Source organism: Pleurodeles waltl, chromosome 11 (genome assembly GCF_031143425.1).
Source record: "Pleurodeles waltl isolate 20211129_DDA chromosome 11, aPleWal1.hap1.20221129, whole genome shotgun sequence".
NCBI lineage: Eukaryota > Metazoa > Chordata > Amphibia > Caudata > Salamandridae > Pleurodeles > Pleurodeles waltl.
In genome coordinates, this window is record NC_090450.1 from 353,389,953 (window position 1) to 353,411,250 (window position 21,298).

At 42.5% G+C, this 21,298-nt stretch overlaps 1 protein-coding gene across 1 annotated transcript in view; it reads right to left on the reverse strand.

The window, feature by feature from the left end:
* SNED1 (sushi, nidogen and EGF like domains 1) overlaps positions 1-21,298 on the reverse strand; it is a 2,603,997-nt gene that overhangs the window by 2,447,160 nt on the left and 135,539 nt on the right. Inside the window, exon 2 of the mRNA XM_069213662.1 lies at positions 13,428-13,715. Coding sequence (XP_069069763.1) covers positions 13,428-13,715 — 288 coding nt within the window. The remainder of the gene's footprint in view (positions 1-13,427; positions 13,716-21,298) is intronic.

Sequence of the window (21,298 nt, forward strand, 5' to 3'; positions counted from 1 at the left end):
GCGGCCTTCATAAGGACATTTTGCAGCATGTGGTACTGCGGAAGTTGAGGAAAAACTGCATTTGGCTTTACAGTAACTTTAACTGGCTCAACTTCCTTTATCAGACCTACTTCTTTTTCTGTCAAATCTCACACTTTCTCATTAATCATTCCCTCTACATTAGGATGAAGCTTCTTCACTGTGAACATCGGAAAAATTAAAGCAGAGGGCACTCCTCATTTATAGTTTCACCTTCTAACTCTGAGGCTTGGTCATCTTCATCATCACTATTTGTCTGAATCTCAATCCCATCATTTGATCAAGTAATCGAACATTTAGTTTCACACAGCAAGTCTCTTCCCAGTAGGGATACCGGACTTGAATCGCAGACTACGAATCTGTGCAATTCCTGAAAGTTGCCAATTTTAACCTGAAATGGTTCTGTAATGGGGTTTATCAAATGCTGATTCGCCACTCCTACAATCTGAACTGTTCTACCTGAAAGGGGCAAGATTGGAACTTCTGCACTTCTCACTGTAGAACGTGTAGCTCCTGTGTCAACCAAGAATTAAACTCTCTGACCCATAACCTTTACCTTCACATAGGGACCTCTCTGATATACTTTTAAGGAGGTTGCAAGCACATATGGCTCCTCATCTGAACTGTCGCTCATCCAATCATCATTTATTCCATTCTCACTGTGTAACGGAAATTAGTGCACTGTGTTATTGCTTTGGTTAAGCCTCTGACCTGTGACCTATTGAGAAAGCATAATCTGTTGCTGTTCCATTGGGGCTTGAGGTATTTGTATTTGCTGTCTAGTTACCATGGGAACCTGCTGTTGCAAGGTGCCCCCACATCGTTCAGGGCAATTTCCCCGAACTTTGTGAGTGCGGGGACACCATTACACACATGCACTGCACATAGGTCACTACCTATGTGTAGCGTCACCATGGTAACTCCAAACATGGCCATGTAACATGTCTAAGATCATGGAATTGTCACGTCAATACCATTCTGGTATTGGGGGAACAATTCCATGATCCCCTGGGTCTCAAGCACAGAACCCGGGTACTGCCAAACTGCCTTTCCAGGTTTCCACTGCAGCTGCTGCCAACCCCTCAGACAGGATTCTGCCCTCCTGGGGTCTGGGCAGCCCCAGCCCAGGAAGGCAGAACAAAGGATTTCCTCTGAGAGAGGGTGTTACACCCTCTCCCTTTGGAAATAGGTGTGAAGGGCTGGTGAGGAGTAGCCTCCCCCAGCCTCTGGAAATGTTTTGATGGGCACAGATGGTGCCCATCTCTGCATAAGCCAGTCTACACCGGATCAGGGATCCCCCAGCCCTGCTCTGGCACTAAACTGGACAAAGGAAAGGGGAGTGACCACTCCCCTGACCAGTACCTCCCAGGGGAGGTGTCCAGAGCTTCTCCAGTGTGTCCCAGACCTCTGCCATCTTGGATTCAGAGGTGTTGGGGGCACACTGGACTGCTCTGAGTGGCCAGTGCCAGCAGGTGACATCAGAGAACCCCTCTGATAGGCTCTTACCTCTCTTGGTAGCCAATCCTCCTTTCTTGGTAGCCAAACCTCCTTTTCTGGCTTTTTAGGGTCTCTCCTCTGGGGTATTCATCAGATAACGAATACAAGAGCTCACCAGAGTTCCTCTGCACTTCCCTCTTCGACTTCTGCCAAGGATCGACTGCTGACTGTCCAGGACGCCTGAAAAACTGCAATAAAGTAGCAAGACGACTACCAACAACATTGTAGCGTCTCATCCTGCCAGTTTTCTCGACTGTTTACTGGTGGTGCATGCTCTGAGGGCTGTCTGCCTTCACCCTGCACTGGAAGCCAAGAAGAAATCTCCTGTGGGTCGACAGAATCTTCCCCCTGCCAACGAAGGCACCAAAAGACTGCATCACCAGTCCTCTGGGTCCCCTCTCATCCTGACAAGAGTGGTGCCTGGAACACAGGAGCTAGATCCAAGTGACCCCCACAGTCCAGTGATCCTTCAGTCCAAGTTTGGTGGAGGTAAGTCCTTGCCTCCCCACACCAGACAGCAAACCTGTGTACTTTGTGATTTGCAGCTGCTCCGGCTTCTGTGCACTTCTCCAAGGATTCCTTTGTGCACAGTCTAGCCTGGGTCCTCAGCACTCTGTCCTGCAGTGCTCAACCCGCTAAGTTGGACTCCAACATCGTGGGATCATCCTTTTGTGACTCCGGTTCCCAAATCCACTAAGTGCCTGCTCCGGTACTTCTGCGGGGGCTCTCTGAGTTGCTGAGCGCCCCCTCTGTCTCCTCCTCCAACGGGCGACATCCTGTTCTTTCCTGGCCCCCAGCAGCACCCAAAAACCTTTACCGCGACCCTTGCAGCTAGCAAGGCTTGTTTGCGGTATTTCTGTGTGGAAACACTTCTGCAACATCCAGCACGCCGTGGGACATCTTCCATCCAAAGGAGAAGTTCCTACCCCTTTTTGTTGTTGCGGAATCTTCGGCTTCTTCCACCCGGAGGCAGCCTTTTTGCACCTTCATCCAGGATTTCCTGGGCTCCTGCCTCCCCGGACACTATCGCGACTCTTGAACTTGGTCCCCTTGCCTTGCAGGTCCTCAGGTCCAGGAATCAGTCTTCAGTTCTTTGCTGGTGTTTGTGGTTCTTGCAGAATCCCCCTAGCACGACTATTGTGTCCTTTTGGGGTAGGAGGGGAACTTTACTCCTACTTTTCAGGGTCTCGGGTAGGGTATCTTGGACACCCTGGCTGTTTCCTTACAGTCCCAGCGACCCTCTACAATCTCCCATAGGTCTGGGGTCCATTCGTGATTCGCATTCCACTTTTGGAGTATATGGTTTGTGTTGCCCCTAGACCTATGTTCACCTATTGCATCTTATTGTGATTCTACATTGTTTGCACTACTTTTTGACTGTTACTTACCTGTTTTGGGGTTGTGTACAAATAACTTGTGTATATTACTTACCTGCTAAGTGAGGGTATTCTCTGAGATACTTTTTCGCATATTGTCATAAAAATAAAGTACCTTTATTTTTAGTAACTCTGAGTATTGTGTTTTCTTATGATATTGTGCTATATGATATAAGTGGTATAATAGGAGCTTTGCATGTCTCCTAGTTCAGCCTAAGCTGCTTTGCAATAGCTACCTTCTATCAGCCTAAACTGCTAGAAACACCTCTATTTTACTAATAAGGGGTAACTGGACCTTGCACAGGGTGTAAGTACCACAAGGTACCCACTATTAGCCAGGCCAGCCTCCTACATCTAGGCCAAGACCTTCACTAAGTTAAGGCCTACAATAAATAAAGCTAATACATAACCTTTAATATGACATACTACTACATTAGTCAAACATATGCTTCATATTTCATAGCAATAGACTATTAATAAGTACACTTTGAACACTGACGGCCACCCATCGTAATCACATGTTCAAATGCATGCATTATTTTTCTGCGTTATTAACACAAATCCATTACTCAGAATACATGAATACTCATTAATACATTTTATTAGAACACCTGCACTAGCAATACTACTTATGGTAAGACGTCGTAGGTGCTAGCTAAACCGAATTCCTATTTCTGCACTGTATTGGGCACTTTGAATATTGTTGGGTGAATGCTCTCCTTTTTAAGTTCATCTTGTAGTTTAATCACTCCAAAACAATACTATGACCTTGTTTCATCAATGCTGGTTGTGATTTTTATTGATTAATTGTTCTACTATGTATAAAGCCATTATGTATGTTTATTTTGTTGTATGAACTTGCAATTTTATGTGCTGTTATTTTGTTAAAACCGAATAAAGATTTTTCGACAAGCCACCATCTGTTCCTTTTGCCACACCCCTTAACATTTCTTCTCACAGCAAAGACTCTGACAAACAGTGATTCTGCCATCAACATCTCCTGTGTAGGAGCCATCCCCTGTTTCACAATGGATTGTTATGTTGCTACTTGCTAGTTGTATAGCACAGTATTCTCAATAACTTGCCCTACTGCTGTTTTATACAAACAATGGCTTGCAGTTTTGATTCTTTCAGTGGATCTTTCCTATGGAGAAATTCATTGTCAGAGGTATGTTTGGTGGGTGGGTTGGGACACTCCGACTGGAGGTGTCCTTAAAGGCCGAATGGATCTTTCAAACTTTGAACCTAACTTCAGTGAATGTGCAGCGTATAGCAGTTTGTTCATGTGTGGTGATTCACAGGTTTTGCTCCCCTCTGCCTAATCTGTGTAGGCTGCTTATTTTCACCTGAGGCAAGTCTGATTCTGAACGACTTGTGCAGCTAGAATGTATTGCTGTACTGTGGTAACTCTACTAGTGTTTCTAGTCCACAAGGTAAGGATCCTGGCTAAGGGGAGTATCTAGTTATGCTGGTTGTTGTCCCAAGTTCTTTGAACTTTATCAATAGATACGTCTATGCTATACTTTGAGGTTCTGAATGTCTGTAGTCATCATAGATCATTTAAGTCCTATCCTATGTCCCCAGTTGCTGTTTTCCTATTAACAGTTTATTAATTACCAGAGTGCCAGATTACCATGCGGCGGTCTCCTAAATCCTGAGAAGGTTCATGTATACAATCTGCCAGCACATTTTAATGTTAGCAGTGTAATTTACAGGGTGTTTGTACAGCCTGACATACAGGTGGCTGTTTATCTAGGAGTCAAACCACTGTCTGTGGAAAGAGGTTTCAAAGGATTACAGTCTAACTCCTAGTTCCAGCTATCCTAACCTGCATGGAGGGATCTTAATTCTGTCTGATTGTTAGTCATGTATTAGACAACGGCCTTTATAATTAATGTTATCTAGACTTTAATTTCATGCAGTCCTGCCTGGGTATTATAATGCAAACTGTCCAAGTCTCCCTGCTCTGTTCTCAGCTAAATTTTAGAGGAAAAATAAAATAAAACAACACACTACATTTTCATCTTTCGCATGAAAAAGTCCCAACTTTAGTTCCCCATCATAACGGCAATGTACAGCCACACGATTAAGGAAAGATCTCTTTTCTCTGCCTAGTGCACAAAACAGTACATGGTCTTGCTCTTTAATACATGACCAGACTGTTCACTTCTTATCAACAGCCAGCACCAGATATCAGACTAAGAGCACAACCTGGACCTTCTCCTAGAGCAGAACAAACATCTTTGTTGAACAACCCTGCATAAACAAAGTTATATTCTCAGTACATTTCTGCACAAAAGACTTGAAGTTCAGGTGATCAATACTGACACGACCGTTGTGGTCAGATCATGGCTTACCCTAATCAGTCCAAGTGTGCTCATCAGTAATAATGATACACAAGAGAAAATTATGATTGATGGGACTCAAGATATTTGTTATTATCTGCCCACTCCATGTAATGTTATGGGTATTCGACCACCCACTCCTTCCTGACCACTGACTCCATTTTGTGCTTAGCTTCAGGTGCCGTCACTACTGCGGCGCAGGAGTTTTCCACACAGAGCTTGTTTTCCACCCTGAACATGTTTTCGCTCCTTTCACCAGAGCAGTGTCATACTCTGCTAGAACATACTATGAGGGATGTGGCTGCGGTAAAAGAGTACAAGGCTGAGAATGTTTTCATCAGTGAAAGGTACAGCTCTGTCTCAGGAATGCGCATTGGGGTTTGGCCAGTTCTTTTGCAGGTTTTCGACACAGACCAAGTACAGCAGCATTTGAATTCCATAGCAGAAGGGAAGGGGGTTACTAGAATCTCTCTCTTAAGGTAGTTTAAGGTATAAAAGACGAGGAAAACTTAGCACTGAGCCAGAGGAGCTCACTGGTGGAGTGGACGCACTGACCAGGTACTCCCATTTGGGGAAGATCTCCTGTCTTAGTTGTTTGAGGGTTCTCCAGCTTGGTGCTGGCGAGGATGATGGATTTAACCTCCATGGTGATGCATTTTAATTCTTAAATATTTAGCTTATGTATATATTCACTGCTGATGTTTTGTACATTTTTGCCTGTGATTGTTTAACTGATGTGATTATTCTGGCATAGGCACATGTTTCACTTCATTTGAGTTAAATGCTTATTTTCGTATACCTGTGTGCTTTTTTTTTTATATCTGGGAAGTTCCTTAATTAATTTATTACACAGACTAAAAGTGCTGCATTCTTTGGCATCCTTTCCTCTTAATTTAAGACAAAGCAGAACAATTTGGTGTCACTTGCAGGATTCGAAGTACAAGATTAAAAAGTGAAAAATGTTTAGCAAAAAAAAACAAAGGCAATTTCCAGATGCCAAGTGAAATTCTGAGGTGGAAAAAAAATCACTGAATGATGCACTTGTGAATGAGTGGGCTTGCAGTGCTAGGTTGTGCGAGAATTGGGACACATGTATAATAGATGCTGTACCAACAAAAGTATTCAATTGTTTGCAAAAAGTGCCAGTAGAGAAGGGACGGGATTTATCCATTTTAGAAAGACAGGGCTGGATCCTTTTATCTGCCTGTCGGGAAATGCATGAGAAATGTGTTCAGTTAAAACAGGAACATGAGCAATTAGAGAGGCAGCTGGTGAAAGTCAAAAATAGCTCAACAATGTTCTCATGTCAAAATAAATTATTACAAGATACAGTTGATACTTACCAGACTGTGGTAGAGTGAGCTGCAGTGTGTGTGGCTCAGTATAGATACAAAAAGTGCAGGGGAAGAGTTAATTAAAAGAATGTTCATTTAGCCATTGCTAAAGCAGGGCTAGACTGGAACCCGGATGAATGGGATGTTAATATTTGGGATTCCTCTGACTTTTCTGAGTCCAGTGAAGAGTCTTGTCAAAACAGTGGTGGTCAGGGTGAGGCAGATTAAAAAGTGATTTGTGTGCAGCCCATACATAGACAAAAGCTACAACATGGTCCAAAGTACCCTCAAGGAGGGGGCTGCCATGGACTCTCTGGAGGGTTATACTCAACAGGAGGTTAACAATATCATAGACAGATTCTGCCAGAGATCTTAGGTTAAGTAAAAACAGTACAGACCACAATACCTACTGTATCCTTCCTTATCTCCTGCTTCTGTTGAGAGCTTGGAAGATGATCCATTTTGAGATAACTGCTTTATAAAATAACAATTCTAAATACATTTTAAGCATTAGGGTACTAATGATCTTTGGGTTAAGATGGAATTCGCACCTGATGTACACTTTATACATAACTGGTTATGTTAGGGGCAGACCAAACTGTACTGCTGTGGCCTCCTGTGGTGTAATTTCTCAGTAATGCCATAGCATGCTTGCATCACTTTCTATTTTACCTACAGCTGAAGATGTCCATTCTGTAGAGGTCCCTTCTTCAAATTTGCCTAAGGGAGCAAACATTTATCCTCTTTCCATCGCATCCATACTTAAATATTTACCCTTAGCCGCAGAATGTGAGGAGACCAGCTCATCCTATCACTAAATGAAATATATGAAAACTCTCATCCTTTCAACAATGCAAATTGTGAAATGTTTTGGCACCTACACTGAGCAGAGAAAGCAGCCTCCTTGTAAGAAGTTCTTTGGGTAAAGAGTTTTTGGCAGAGCTAGTTGTGGCAGGGGCTGCAGGGCAGACTGAGTGCCAACTTCTTAAGGTTTCCAAGGAGGTTGTCAATTTCTCCAGTGGCAGATTAGGAAGCAGTATTGGCACCTTCTTTCCATCAAAAGGTACAACAGATTGTGGCAGACCATGGTAATAAAAGTCAGAGGTTTTCTCAAGTAAAGCTGGCTACACAGGTATCATGTTGGTTAGTGAACAGATTGGTTTTCTCTGTAGCAAGCTGGGAAAGCATATTGCAAAACCTCTGGGTAATGCAGTCTGACTGAGGCTGGCACTGAAACTTATCAGTTTCCCAGTGCAGATGCATTCCACTGTGCCAGTCACATTTTTAGTAGTGATGGCCTTTGAGATGGATGAAGTAAAAAAGCTGATGGAAAGCACGACAATTGTTCCTACAGGAATTGAGGTTCAGCGAATTATGGAGCAATTTATGTTAGTATTCTCTAAAACAGGCCCAGAAACGATAAGATCAGACATAAATCTAAAGTAACTGAAGCAATAGGTAGTGTACTGACATTTCAAAATACAGGCATTGCACCTCGAGTATGTATAACTAACTGTTCCATTTTTGTAACTGCACTGCCTGTTTTTTCACTTCAACTGGGAGTACAAACGTAGGAGACTTACAGCCTCCCATTCAGACTCTCTTCCACTGTTTTTCAAAACTGATACTGGTGCCAGCCTTTTTGAGATCCCAAGGTATTCATATGATAGGGTATCTGGACAAAATGATTGTCGTGGCACGAGCAAAGGACTTGATTTGTCTACGTGTCATTATGACATGGACCTTATAGCAGGATCTGGGATTTGTCATGAATTGGGACAAGTCAGTTATGACAATGTCAGACCTCCGGATTACTGGGTTTCTCAGAGGATTCAGAAGCAGCAGGATTGAAATTGTCGTGAGAGAAGGCTCAAGGTAAAAAGAAGATTTGGAAGACCCTCATTCTCAGAGATTTCCTTAAAGAAGTTGGCCAAGGTTGTAGAAAAGCTGTTGTCTTCAATCCAGGCAATATTTCTGGGAATGTTTCATTATAGGCTCCTAAAATATTTAGCATCTACACCACAATTTGACAAATGTGGATTTAGTTCATTGTTCACCAAAAACGCAAGTTAGTAGTTGAATGGTGGCTAACACATATGGATGACTGAAACAGGAGGTCTGTTTTCTGCGTAGCACCATATGCAATGATGGAGTCTGATGTAAGTCAGTCAGAATAGAAAGGAAGCGTGCTGTGGAGCAACCTTGACCGAGTCAGGTACCGCAGATGCACATCATCCGTTTAGATTTGTTGGCAGGACTTTTGCTGTGAAAGCTACAGACAAGGTACAGTTTTGTGTGTTACTCAAGATGGACAGCATCTCAGCAGTTCAATATATCAAAAACCTAGGGGTTGGAGAGACCAGGTCCAAAATGATAGCATGTACAATTTTGCCTGGACTATCTGATGGCAAATACCTGCCAGGAATGAACAATCAGCTTGCAGACTGGAATTTCCAACATTATGTGTATCGGACTGACTGGATGTTGAATCCATATGTGGTTCAGCACTGCAGGGTATATAGGATCAGTAAATTCCGCAATACCCTTGTATGATAGTGTCTACCTATCCTAGATCGAAGCTCTAAGTCTGAGCATATTAAGAAATTGGATAAAGTGGTCTCACCCAAGTCACGTTGCATGCTTCATCATCAGTCACCTCACCCCATCCTAGTAAGATAGTACTACCAGGGCAGACTCTACCTCAAATGATTCTATTTTAAGGAAGGTATCTAAAATACTTTTTCTGAATTATCTTCCAGGGATCCAGTTTGAATCTGTTAAAAATACTTCAGGGTAAACCACAAAGAATACTTCATAAGGTGGCCCCCTGGATATGTATAAAGATACTATAAAGTATCCTCATAGGACGTTGCTCACTTGTGGGAGATGGTGCAGACTCAGCCCGCAGGTGTAAAGCAACAGCACAGTCCTTGGCCTCAGTGATGTGATTTTATTTAATTCTCTGCTCCACACAGTACTTGCCGATGAAGTAGGGCAGAGGAAAAATATATGGACAATGTGCAATCTCTGTGTTCATAGTCCATGTGTGCTATGTGGTGCAAACAGGAGACAAAAACACCACAGACCATAAATAACAGACCATAATAAAAAGACAAAAGACAGCAGACAAGGGGGGAGGAACATTGATACATATCTAAGGAGATGTACCACACTGAATGTCTGAGAATACTAGGCAATAGACAAAACTACAAAAAACTGAGTAAGAACCCACAACAGCGATTATGGAAAAAAAAATCTCCTTCCTGGATAAAAAGGCCTTAGAGAATGCATGGGTAATAGACAAGGAACCAGATTTTGTTATAGAAAAAGAACCCCAAAACCCATATTTCTACACACTTACAAAGGTCCACAAAAATTCACACCCTCCACCAGGTCACCCTACTGTCAGGAATAGGTTTGGCACTAAAACCTCTATCACAATTTTGTGATTTCTTGCTCAAACCATTAGTGAGTACAATGCCCTCATAATTAAAGGACATCCTGAATAAATTGAAAGACATGAAATTCGAACCAGATACAGAGCTCCAACTAACACCAGATGTGGAGTCCCTATACACAAAAATACCACAGGAATCCACACTAGAGATTATTGAAAACATTATCCAGGGATGGGAATGAAATGACCCCAACAGACTTTATATTAAGACTGTGCCCGTATGGTTCTAACCAGGAAAGTGTTTGAATATGAGGGAGATTTCTTTTTGCAAACCCACAGCACCCCAAGACTGTCACCCCGTCATTTTGATATTTTGATATTTTCTTAAAGGCAGACATTGTGTCTATATAGCCTCTCTTATCTCCTTTTGTGTTAAACATATCTAGCATAAGGGTCAAATAGTTTGAGTCCACTCTGAAGAAACAGACAACCCAGTTCTTCAGCTGAAAGCCTGATCCAGAAGTACTAGTAATGGAAGTGATTCTTCACACCTAGAACCCACTATTTGTTATGCTTCTCCTCCAAGTCAGATGACACCAGAAGCCCTGTAAAGTCAGAAGCAGAGGTGAAATTGTTCACATGATTATGGCTGACAAGCCTGTATTCAGAACATAAAGACCCCTACCACAGCTTCTACTGCCCTTATTACCAAGCATCCAAGAGTTCTATCTAACTCAAAACAAAATGGGTTATTGCAGCTCGCAGCCTAAAAGATTTCAGGAATTGTGGATTATTTTAGATCTTTTAGATCAAGCTGAAAGCCTCATCATGGATTGAATAGTCCAGAGCAGCCTCAGAAGCTACAAACTAGTATATTAATAAATGGCCATACTGGAATCTGGAATAGGTGTTACATTTCCATTTCGGCATCTTTAGTACATGTTCTAAATGTCTGTCAGATGGTTCCAATGAAGAAGGAATACCAGACTGTGATTTCCTACCAGATAGCAATTGTGGCAGGTCTAGGAAAATAGGGGACATAAGGACTGCAGATTACTGAGAGAAGAGAAACAGAAGGCCCCCCTCAACTTAAATATTTCACTTTATTGGATGTGAATTGAGGCATTTGTCTATTCTAGGAAGGGCCAAATAATGACCTACTCTATTTGAAGGAAATGTCAGAGAAGATGGTCATGTTATTTTATTTAATATCTTGCTAAACAAATTCAGATGTCTGAATCGTGGTCATGGTCAGTTCTTTTTTTTTCCCGGATGAATCACTTTTAGTCACTTTTGTGATTTCAAGAAGGACTAAGTCAAAAACCACACGTGTTTCCCATTTTCGCTTTTCTGACCAAACTGAATTTGTGTGTGAGCTGATGTCTTAGAGAATATGACAAGTTGTTAAGACTGACAGGAGTATGCAAGTTACTAAAAGCTTTGAATCCTCCCTTACAAGTAGTAGCTTCTTCCACTTTGCACTATGGGTGAAGTGAATGAGACAACAAGAAGGTACATAAGAGGCACATTTTAGTGCTCATTCTACAAGAGAGTCATTGGTATCCGAAGCATTTGAGGCTGGCTCACTTTCAGAGAATATTCTCAAACCAGTGGATTGGCCCAGTGACTGAGTTTAAGAATTTTAATTAAAAACAGTTGAAGAAGTCTCTGTGGAAGTGCTGTCAATGCTTCGAAGTAGCATTATACAAGCCTCAATGTTTTGCCATTGAATAAAGATGTTTTAAACAATGCTGAAGTATAGATTGTATTTAATACATGGACTGAGTACTATCCCATAGATTAGAAAAAAAAAGGAAGGAGATACTGGTTGAGTTTTTGTAGTGATTAACTATTGATATTAACATTCAGTGGATACAATTGTTATTTGCGGTATATGCATGATATTATTCTGTTGATATCCTCTTAGGGAGCTGGACCATTTTCTGACACTCTACAGCAAATAATGAGTAGTAGGACACAGGTAATTCCAAGCATTGTCGGGGAGGTGCACATAGCCATCAAGTGTGGAATTAAGCTAAGGGCACCTGAATAACTGGTCTGTTTGTTATGGTTTTGCATAAAAGAAAAGAGAAACAATAAAAAGGATGTCAAGTTGTAGGCTAAGAAGAAAACTATTGGCATAACTGTTTTAAATGAGTTTATTAATACCGAAGTATTTATGGAAGAAGTGGTTTTGAAAAAGGAATGTTCGCTTGTAAATGGGTTTTGTTGCTGATGATAGGTAAAGGAAAAAGAATATAACTAAACTAGCGGCACTAAAGGACTCTAGCTCATTGATGTAAGGAATTCATACCAGATGTACAATTATTTTACATACCTACCCCCATTGAAGGTAGTACAAACTGTAACTGTATAGCCTACTGTTGATTATTTGCCATTGGCCATGACCAGAACCTGCTTACACCACCTTAGTTCTATTTTAATTACAGTTTGAAGATGTCCCTTCTGTAGAAGTTCCTTCTTCAAATCAGGCTGTGAAGATATGGAATACAGCACTTTTAAAATGTAAGCAAATCTGTATCTTACTAAATTTAGAATCTTAATAGTGCTTGCATTACATTCATTGTATAATATTGATCCTTAACCGTCGAATGTGAAGAGCTCACACTACAACTAAACAGAAGATATGAAAGCTCTCCTACTGCAGTCAATGCAGATGATATTACATTATTTCCTTCTTATTATCAGAATCCTTGTTTTATGAGTATTGTATTGTTCTACTTGTGCTGCATTTTACTATAACTAACAGTGAAAGCAGCAATCTGACTAAAGTCTGATCCTCTGTAAAGTTTTTTATCTTTGTATATCATAAATGAAAGGAACAGGTCTGTCACGCTGAGTGGAAATGACAAGCACTTGTAAATAAACAGGCATCCGGCAAACCAGAGATACACAAAGCTGCTAACATAAAGCACTTGTTCACTTGTTATAAGCACCTGGATCTGGTTAGTTGGCTTCTAAAATCCAAAGACACCCAATCAGCAATAGGAGGCAAGAATAAAAGTGACCTTTCCAGTTGTATTGTAAGACAATGCAATTATCAAAAGTAGAGGAACCCTCAAAAAAGAAATCTGGTAAGCAGGACACCTTCCCAATATACATTCTTTGAACTAATCGTGAATAGTGTTCCTCTTACATCAGATTAAAAAGGAGAGGATTATAAGTGGCGATGAGAGAAGAGGAAAGAGAGATGCAGAGGGGAACTAGATGGAGATGCGAGAGAAGAGACATGGGATGCAATGAGAGGTGGAAGTTGGGAGGTCGGAGAAAAGATGAAATGCAAAAGGAGAGGGGGATTAGAATGTCGGGATTCATATTAAGAAGAGACCTTTCTCCAAAATTCGAGTGGAGGTTGCCTGAAGAGTCTGCTGTTGCAGGGTGTGTAAGGAGTAGCAAGAGATCAAAGTAGATGGTAAACATTAGGAATAAAACCACTCACCGGAGAAACAGTACTTCCGCCAAAGAAGGTGACACCAACCCAAGTGGCAATGAACACCCATTGGGCTGAAAACCCTCGGAACTCTGGAAAGTATTGTCTGATGTCCTCTGTTGCCCTCTGAAGGATGGTGGAGTCCTTGCTCTCTCTGTAGTAAACCTCCCCAGACCGGCGATTATCCACATCAGCCCAGAAGGCGGCCACTACACGGCGGTCCTTAGATATAGGGAAGGCTACAGGTGTAAACTGGGAGACTTCACGCAGGAAGGACAATATTCCATTGTTGTTCACCTGTCCAGATAAGAAAGGAACACGTTTTACACTTAGTTGCTCAAAACTATCAGTGAATTTCACTGGTAAATAAGACCTTGTGATTCTGTAGCGAGTACCATACTACAGGGCAGGTGTGAAAATGCAGCCTCTGAACATAGCAAGTCTGCACTCCGGTCCCCTTCTTTTAATATTTGGTATTTTTCTATTATTTGTTTCTGCCATTTTATCCCATACATTTGCATTGTGTTTGGACTCGGACTGTACTCATCTGTAAGACTCTGTGTTTAAAAGTATTAAGGGCCTACTTTATGGAAGAGTTTTACCCATTCTGTGTCTATGAGTAAATGTTCAGCTACATAAGGGCCTATATTTATTTTTACGCGTGGGGAACATATTCAGGGTTGTCCACATGTTTTTGTTTGTGAGGCGGAGGGAATGAAATGTTCTCCACTGGCAATGAGGGCACATTTGCTCCTTGTAGAGGCAATCAAATGCTGACCATGCTGCCAGTCCCCTTGCTGGTGCCGACAATTCTATATATTCAAATTACCCCTGATCACATTTCCAACTTGAATCTAGTTTGCTATCCATCAGGGCATAGGTTTCATAAAGTGACGATGCTATGTTATCAATTAAAGCAATTTTTGTGACAAAACCGGACCTAGATGGTGCCATATGCTCGATATGTTCTGTAATTTATAGACTGATGTACCACATAAAAAAAAAAAATCTAGTTCAGGCATTCCTAAAGAGTTAATTCGAGAAGCCAAGGAAGATTGATGTAAGCAGAATTATTAATACCTCACTGTCCCTGTGAGGATATCCTGCAACAACTACCGGCAGTGCAATAGAGGTTGGACCTGATAACCGGAAAAGGCTCCACACTGCTACATAGAATATGGAACATAGTGCAATTTGGGCTTTGGGAGAGTCATTATTCTCTTTTTCAGATATTTAATGCCTCCTACATTCCCCCTTAATCTACAAATTTAAGTTTGTTCAGCTACTTGGATTTGTATAATGCCAACCACAATGGTTATAGCACCAAAGCAAATGACCTAGGTAACCTTTCGTGACTGGGAAGGCAATCAACTGGATTAGAGGAACAACTGTATGATGGTGTGTGTTTTGTTGTTGTTAAATTGTGTGTGGTAATAGAAAGCATATACTGTGTTAAGATTAAAATTATGAGAGTTAGTGTTTAAGTATTTAGAGTTCAGTCTTGCAAAATTATTGTGGTATTCTATGAGCATCAGTGGGTGTGCCGCAGGCCATTCTCTGTCAGTGGAGTGCTGTTCATTGTTCAGGCAGAGTATAGTGCTTTTTATATAAGCATCGAAACTCAGCTCTGCGTTTTAAGATACAATGTTCTATGACTGAATGTTTGTAATGTTTATGCTACTTCTTTATGTTTTCAGGTAGTATGCTGATATGATGCATGACAGCGCCGTTGATTTGGCATAGATTTGCCAACTACATTGTTTAGTTGCCTTGTTGTGTGCACTACGGTGATAGAGTTCTATCTAGGATGCAGTGTTCGAGTACGGCTATCTGCTGTTGAGACTAGAATGATGGTATGTGGTGGCATTAAGGGCTGTTGGATGTCCATTAAAAGCCAACATGTAGATAATCAGAGGTGTAATGATTGTGTGTTGTGAAGGTGTTCTATAATGTAATGAAAGCAGGGTTGTGTTGGTTGTGGGTTTGACTGGTGAGAATAGTCTGAGAGGAAGGTGTATCAAAACCAAAGTTGCTTTTGAACATTAGTGCGGAGATAGGAGGTGCTTTCTGAGAGTGAGCAGTCTTGAGGGCAGTCACCTCAAGATGAAAAGTATAAGGGGAAGCAATGCAATCCTCACAATTGCAGATATACAAAGCCAAAACGTGGTTAGGTTGAGTGCCTTAATAAATATTGAACACATGAACATTAAGGCATTTACTAATCTACTCTTGACCATGGTCAATTCATGGTTGTTAGAAACTGGGTCTCCAGTTGGCAGAGGTATGCACCCTGTCCATGTAGAGACCACAATCCTAGTCCGGGTAAGTCAGTTACACTTCCTAAATTAACCTGTGCTCACCCTCTGGTAGCTAGGCACTGAGGAGTCAGGCTTAACTTACGAGGCAAAGTGTAAATTATTTGTACAACACTTAAGCAGTAACACAGTGAAAACACTTCAAAAAGACTCCACACCAGTGCTTAAAAACTTAAAAGCACCAACCGGGGATATCTGGTTGTGCTAGACCAGTATAAATCTAAAGTTCAGGCGCACCGCGATGGAGCAAGGGCTGGCTACAGGGATCAGCCTTGTCCCGCTAAAACAGTACCTTGGATAATGGGTTGCGTCAATGATGAAGATCCAATGCCAGCAGCAGTGAAGGTGATGTGAATTTGATGTGTCAGTTACATTCCGCGCAGTCCAGGGATGTGTTGTTGTTGAGCCACGCAGTGGACAGTCTCCAAGCAGGGTGATGCACCTTTGTCGAGCTGCACAGCTAGCGATGCAAATGCGATGCGCCGGACTGGTGGTGATGCAACCACGCAGTGATATTGAGTCCTCTAGGCGGCAGTGGCGATGCGTCGAGGGAGGATGTGGGGGTTCCGATTGGCGCAGCAGTGTAGAGTTTAGCAGAAAGAAGCTGAAAAACCCACTTCTAAGGGCCCAGGCCTGGATTGGCACAATTTGGCAGGGTAGGACTCACTGATGATGGAGTCCAGGATCTGCAGCAGAGTTGGAGTCAAATCTTTCATTTCCCTGAGACTTCAGAACAGGACACAAGCCAGCAAGCCCTTGGAGTCACTTGGTTCTGGAGATAAAGAGTTGCATATCCAGTCATTTTCACTCCCAAGAAAGAATGGGCAGCGGTGAGCAGGGCAGGCACAGCAAAGCAGGAGTCCAGCAGAGTGGCTTTCCTTTCACCAACATAGCATTCCTTCTTCCTGGTAGAGTATCCTCAGGACCAGAAGTGTACTGATTTGCCAGGGTCAGAAGTTCAGTTCTTATACTCAGTGGTGCCTTTGAAGTGGGGTGACTTCAAAGCGGGGCTTTGAAGATCACACAGGTCCTCCCTTTCCTTCCATGGCTCCAGACACACCAAGGAGGGTTGGGCAGCTCTCTGTGTGAGGACAGGCACAGTCCTATTCGGGTGCAGGTGTCAGCTTCTCATTCCCATCTAGCTCAGGAAGGCCCATCAACCTGGTGATGGGCCATCAGGATGTGAATAGCACACCTCAGCTCCCTTTGTGTGTGACTGTCTAGAGAAAATGCACAAAGTCTAACTGTCACCCAACCCAGATGTGTTTTGGAGGCAGGCAGCAGACACACATGGCTTAAGAGCAGAAAAATTCCAACTTTCTAACAGTGGCATTTTTAAAGTTGTAATCATAAATCCAACTTTACCATTAAAGAGGATTTATTATTACAGGGACATAGGTACCCTACACCTTCTCAATCAAGAATTACAATGAAGGTATTAAGCAATCCCTAGTACTATCCTGTAAGAGGGGCAGGCCTCACAGTAGTGAAAAACAAATTTGGGAGTTTTTTACTACCAGGACATGTAAAACTAAGAAGCATATGTCCTACCTTTTACTTACACCACACCCTGCCCTAGGGGCTACCTATGGCCTACCCTAGGGGGGTCATATGTAATAAAAGGAGGGTTTCTGGCTTAGCAAGGGGTGTTAAATTCCAAGTCCACATGGCAGGCCTGAGACCTGTTTAAAGGGCTACTTAACTAAGTGGCACAATCAATGCTGCAGGCCCACAAGTAACATTTAATTTACAGGCCCTGGGCACATATAGTGCACTTTACTAGGGACTTATAAGTTAATTAACTCTGCCAATTGTGGATACACCATTGTTACCATGTTTTATGGGAGTGAGCACATGAACCTTACCACTGGTTAGCAGTGCTAAAGTGTTGAGAGTCCTAAGGCCAACGAAAACAGGTTAGCAAAAGTGAAGCAAGGCAGGCACAATGTTTGGGGGAAGACCATCCTAAGGCTTTCAGGTATAACAACAGATAGAAAAGATGGCAGGCAAGACCCACATGCAAATATGTATTATGTTATCTACGACTGGAAAGAACTTTCAACATTTACCAAAGTCCTGAAGCGCTTTCTTAATCAAAGTGCCCTTTCAAACAGTAGATATGCTTCTAATTCAAAAGCATAGGAGAGAGTGAAAGAAAGTAAGGGAAGAAGTGAAAATAGTAGTGTGAGAGATCTGATAAATATGTGTGTGTGAGTGAGGGAATGGCTGTTTAGTGACAGAAACAGGGCCGTCAGATTGTGACAGACTGAAAACCAAAACTTGCCATGGAAATATTCGAACTAGCCATACACTGCATAAGGCTGTGACGAGAATCGGGCCACTGTGGCATGGCTGGATCATGGTAGCTCACCTTGCTTTGAAGGCAGCCCCTTAGATCATAGCCAACCAAGAAATGCCATCACGTCACAATTGACAGTTAGACCCTGCTATCAGAGGAATAACATTGAAGGTATCCTGTTAAAGGGATAGTGGGCTCAGGGGAATGTCAGGAGAGTAAGAGGCAATGCCTCCTTTCACTTGAATACATTCTACACTCAGACCCCAACCATCTCCATGGCTGATAAATTTACGTACAGGGCCCAAAAACTGAAGACAGAGCTTTTGGGAGTTAGAGCTGGAGCTAATAGTACTCCCCCCCTTTATTTTCTTTGGTCCTTTAACTTCAGGGAAGGAAGAAGTGTGAGGGCTCAAAGTGGAGTGTTCCTTCGGATGCTGAAGGGACTCACCAAGCTTCAGGTGGTTTGTGATAAGCTACCACAGTGTAGGGTCAACCCTAGGTTGCCTACATGTAGGTTGTTGCACAGTCTCTACCCATTTGCTAGCAGAGTGCTGGGCTTCAAAGGACGAAGGATATTATGTCACGGTTGATGAAAGTAGGACTACTGTGTACAGTTGTGCATTGTTGTTTGCCTATGGGGGGACAGGCAATGCAGGGTATAGACCATTGGCCTGCTTGACTATGAATGAGCCCCTTGTGCATGTGGCAGTGGCCGAGTAACACCAATGTGCAGTAAGGCGCAGAGAGCATAATTGGGAACAGTTCTAATTTAGAACACATATGGGGTCTTAGGCCACACTTACTGTAGGTCTTCTTATAGATATTAACACCAACACCCTGTTTTCAAGCTATGGTGTTATCCCAGTCTTGACTTGCACACACAGAGCTATAGCTCATCAACACCAAACTAGGTGTCCGCAGAGATGGTGCAGACCCACGTTCACCTTTCAGAGTCTGAAACTCTTGCCCTGCACCTGAACCATCATTTACTTTCAAGCTGTTGTGAGCAGATCCCCTAGTTCTGGACACATACCATTCTCAGGTTTGGCCCCAAGTCAATATCCCCTTCACAGTGGAACTTCACAATACAAATAGTTTACTGTAAAGCACATTAAACCAAAAAGGCATCAATACGCTAGGAACCAAGTCATAGGAGAAATAGCAAAAAGCAGAAAGGTGCATGGGACCAAGTACGTCAAACCAACCACTATGCTGCAGAAAACAGCCAAGTTTTCACCAGCCTCTGAAATATCATATAGTAGTCTGTTCCTCTAATGAAATCAGGCAGCTTGCTCCATAGCATAGCAGCAGCCACTGTAAAGAGTCTTCCCCTCATCTTGTTTTTCAAAATCTGGGAATATTGACCCTTCTCTGGCCTGTAGATCTCAGCAACCTGCTAGGAACATACCAGGCAACAGTGGACCTAAAGTAGTGTGAGCCCAGCTGATGGAGGGTCTTGAACACCAAGCATAAGGCCTTAAAGCTCACTCACTTCCTCAGAGGAAGCCAGTGAGGAGTCTTCAAGCCCTCCCTCACCGAGCAACTTTTAGGTAATCCTAGGGCTAATTGCACACACTGCATTTTGGATAACTTGAAGTTTTTTGAGGGAGTACTGATTTACATTTAGATAGAGGGCATTACAATAGTCCAAACGAGAAGTGATGAGCACCTGGACCACTGGCACGCAGCACTCGATTGGTATAAAAAGAAAACATTTTCTTAGTATATTAATCATTCAAAAACAAGAGCGCACGGTTTTGTCAACCGGTCTCAAAGATCAGAATATTATCAAAGATGATGCCTAGATTCCTAGTCGCATTAACCAGAACAGGGGGCAGTCCACAGGACTCAGGCCACTAACAGGTATTTCAAATCAAATTACTGGCTCAGAAAATCACAATTTCCTTCTTTTCTCCATTCATTTTTAGCCAATTCTGCTTCATCCAAGTGCTGACCTCTACCATGCATACCCTGAATTTGTCAGCCACCTCTACCCAATCATCTGCAATGGGCACAATGATTTGAGTATCATCTGCATTTGACAACACTTGAAAGCCCCAGGAACGTATCAGCCGTGCTAAAGGAGTGACATAAAGGTTAAATAAAATGGGGCTGAGGGAAGGGCCCTTTGAAACTCTGCAGATAAATAAAAATGACTCGAATAGTTTAAAAGTCTCATTCCTCAGCCCAGTCTAGCGCAGCCTTTGCACTAAGAGATGGTGAGATGGTGCCAAAGGCTTCAGACAGGTCCAACATCACTAGAATGGCCTCTCACCCTCGGTCAACTTGCTGATGGATAATATCTGCCACCGTAAGCAGAGCTGATTCAGTACTGTGATTTCTCCTAAACTCATTCTGGGAAGGATCCAGGCATTCTTCGTCACAGAGAAAGTTGGCAAGTTCTTGATTCAAGTGTTCCTCCAACATTTTAGCTGGAGCAAGTAGCAGCAAAAGTGGTCAGAGATTTTTTTTAGATCATCAGCCTCTCCATTTGGGCTTTTTCTTCAGAGGGAAAATAGCCTCCTTCCCGCACAGGGGGTAAACACTAGATGTCAGTACAGATGAATAGGCTTTTTCCAGGGATTCTACAATGACCTCAGGGGCCAACTGCAGCACCCTCGGCAGAAAAGGGTCCTCTGGTGATCCTGAGGTGGTTTGCATTAGCAAGGATTTGATCTTTTCCTGAGTAAGAGTAGAAAACCAAGCTAAATTGCCACTGCTGGACTGCTCGTCTGGTACTAGTTCTAGTGCAGGGATGTGGAATTCCTATCGCCCGACGCCCGGGACATCTTGTTTGGGGTCAAGGGCTACAAGTTTTTATGTTTACTTTGTCCTTGGGACAAGTAGGCCCAACCCCCTGCAGCACAAACCCTTTGGCTGCCTGATTACAGAGAGTGGAACTCTCTGCAGTTGAGTTAATGTGTTTCCAAAAGATAATGCTGTTCGAACTTGTATTTATGGTTCATTATTTGAAAGTCTTCATTATTAGGGTGAGTGCTGTAAATAAATGTTTTAAGGTCACACTTCACTACTGACGTTGGTTCCAGTACAAAAAAAAAAAAACGTGTATTCACATGTTTGAAAAGTTTAGGCTATGAGGCTAAGTATAATGCTCCCAGAATGCTCTCTGATTATATGCAAATGAAGTGTCATTTAGTAAAATGTGTTGATGCATGCTAGTATTTCCCAAAAATATTTCTAATGGAAAATCAGTGTAACCATTTTCAACACGATTATGGGAAGCATGAAAATAAACAAACACTGAC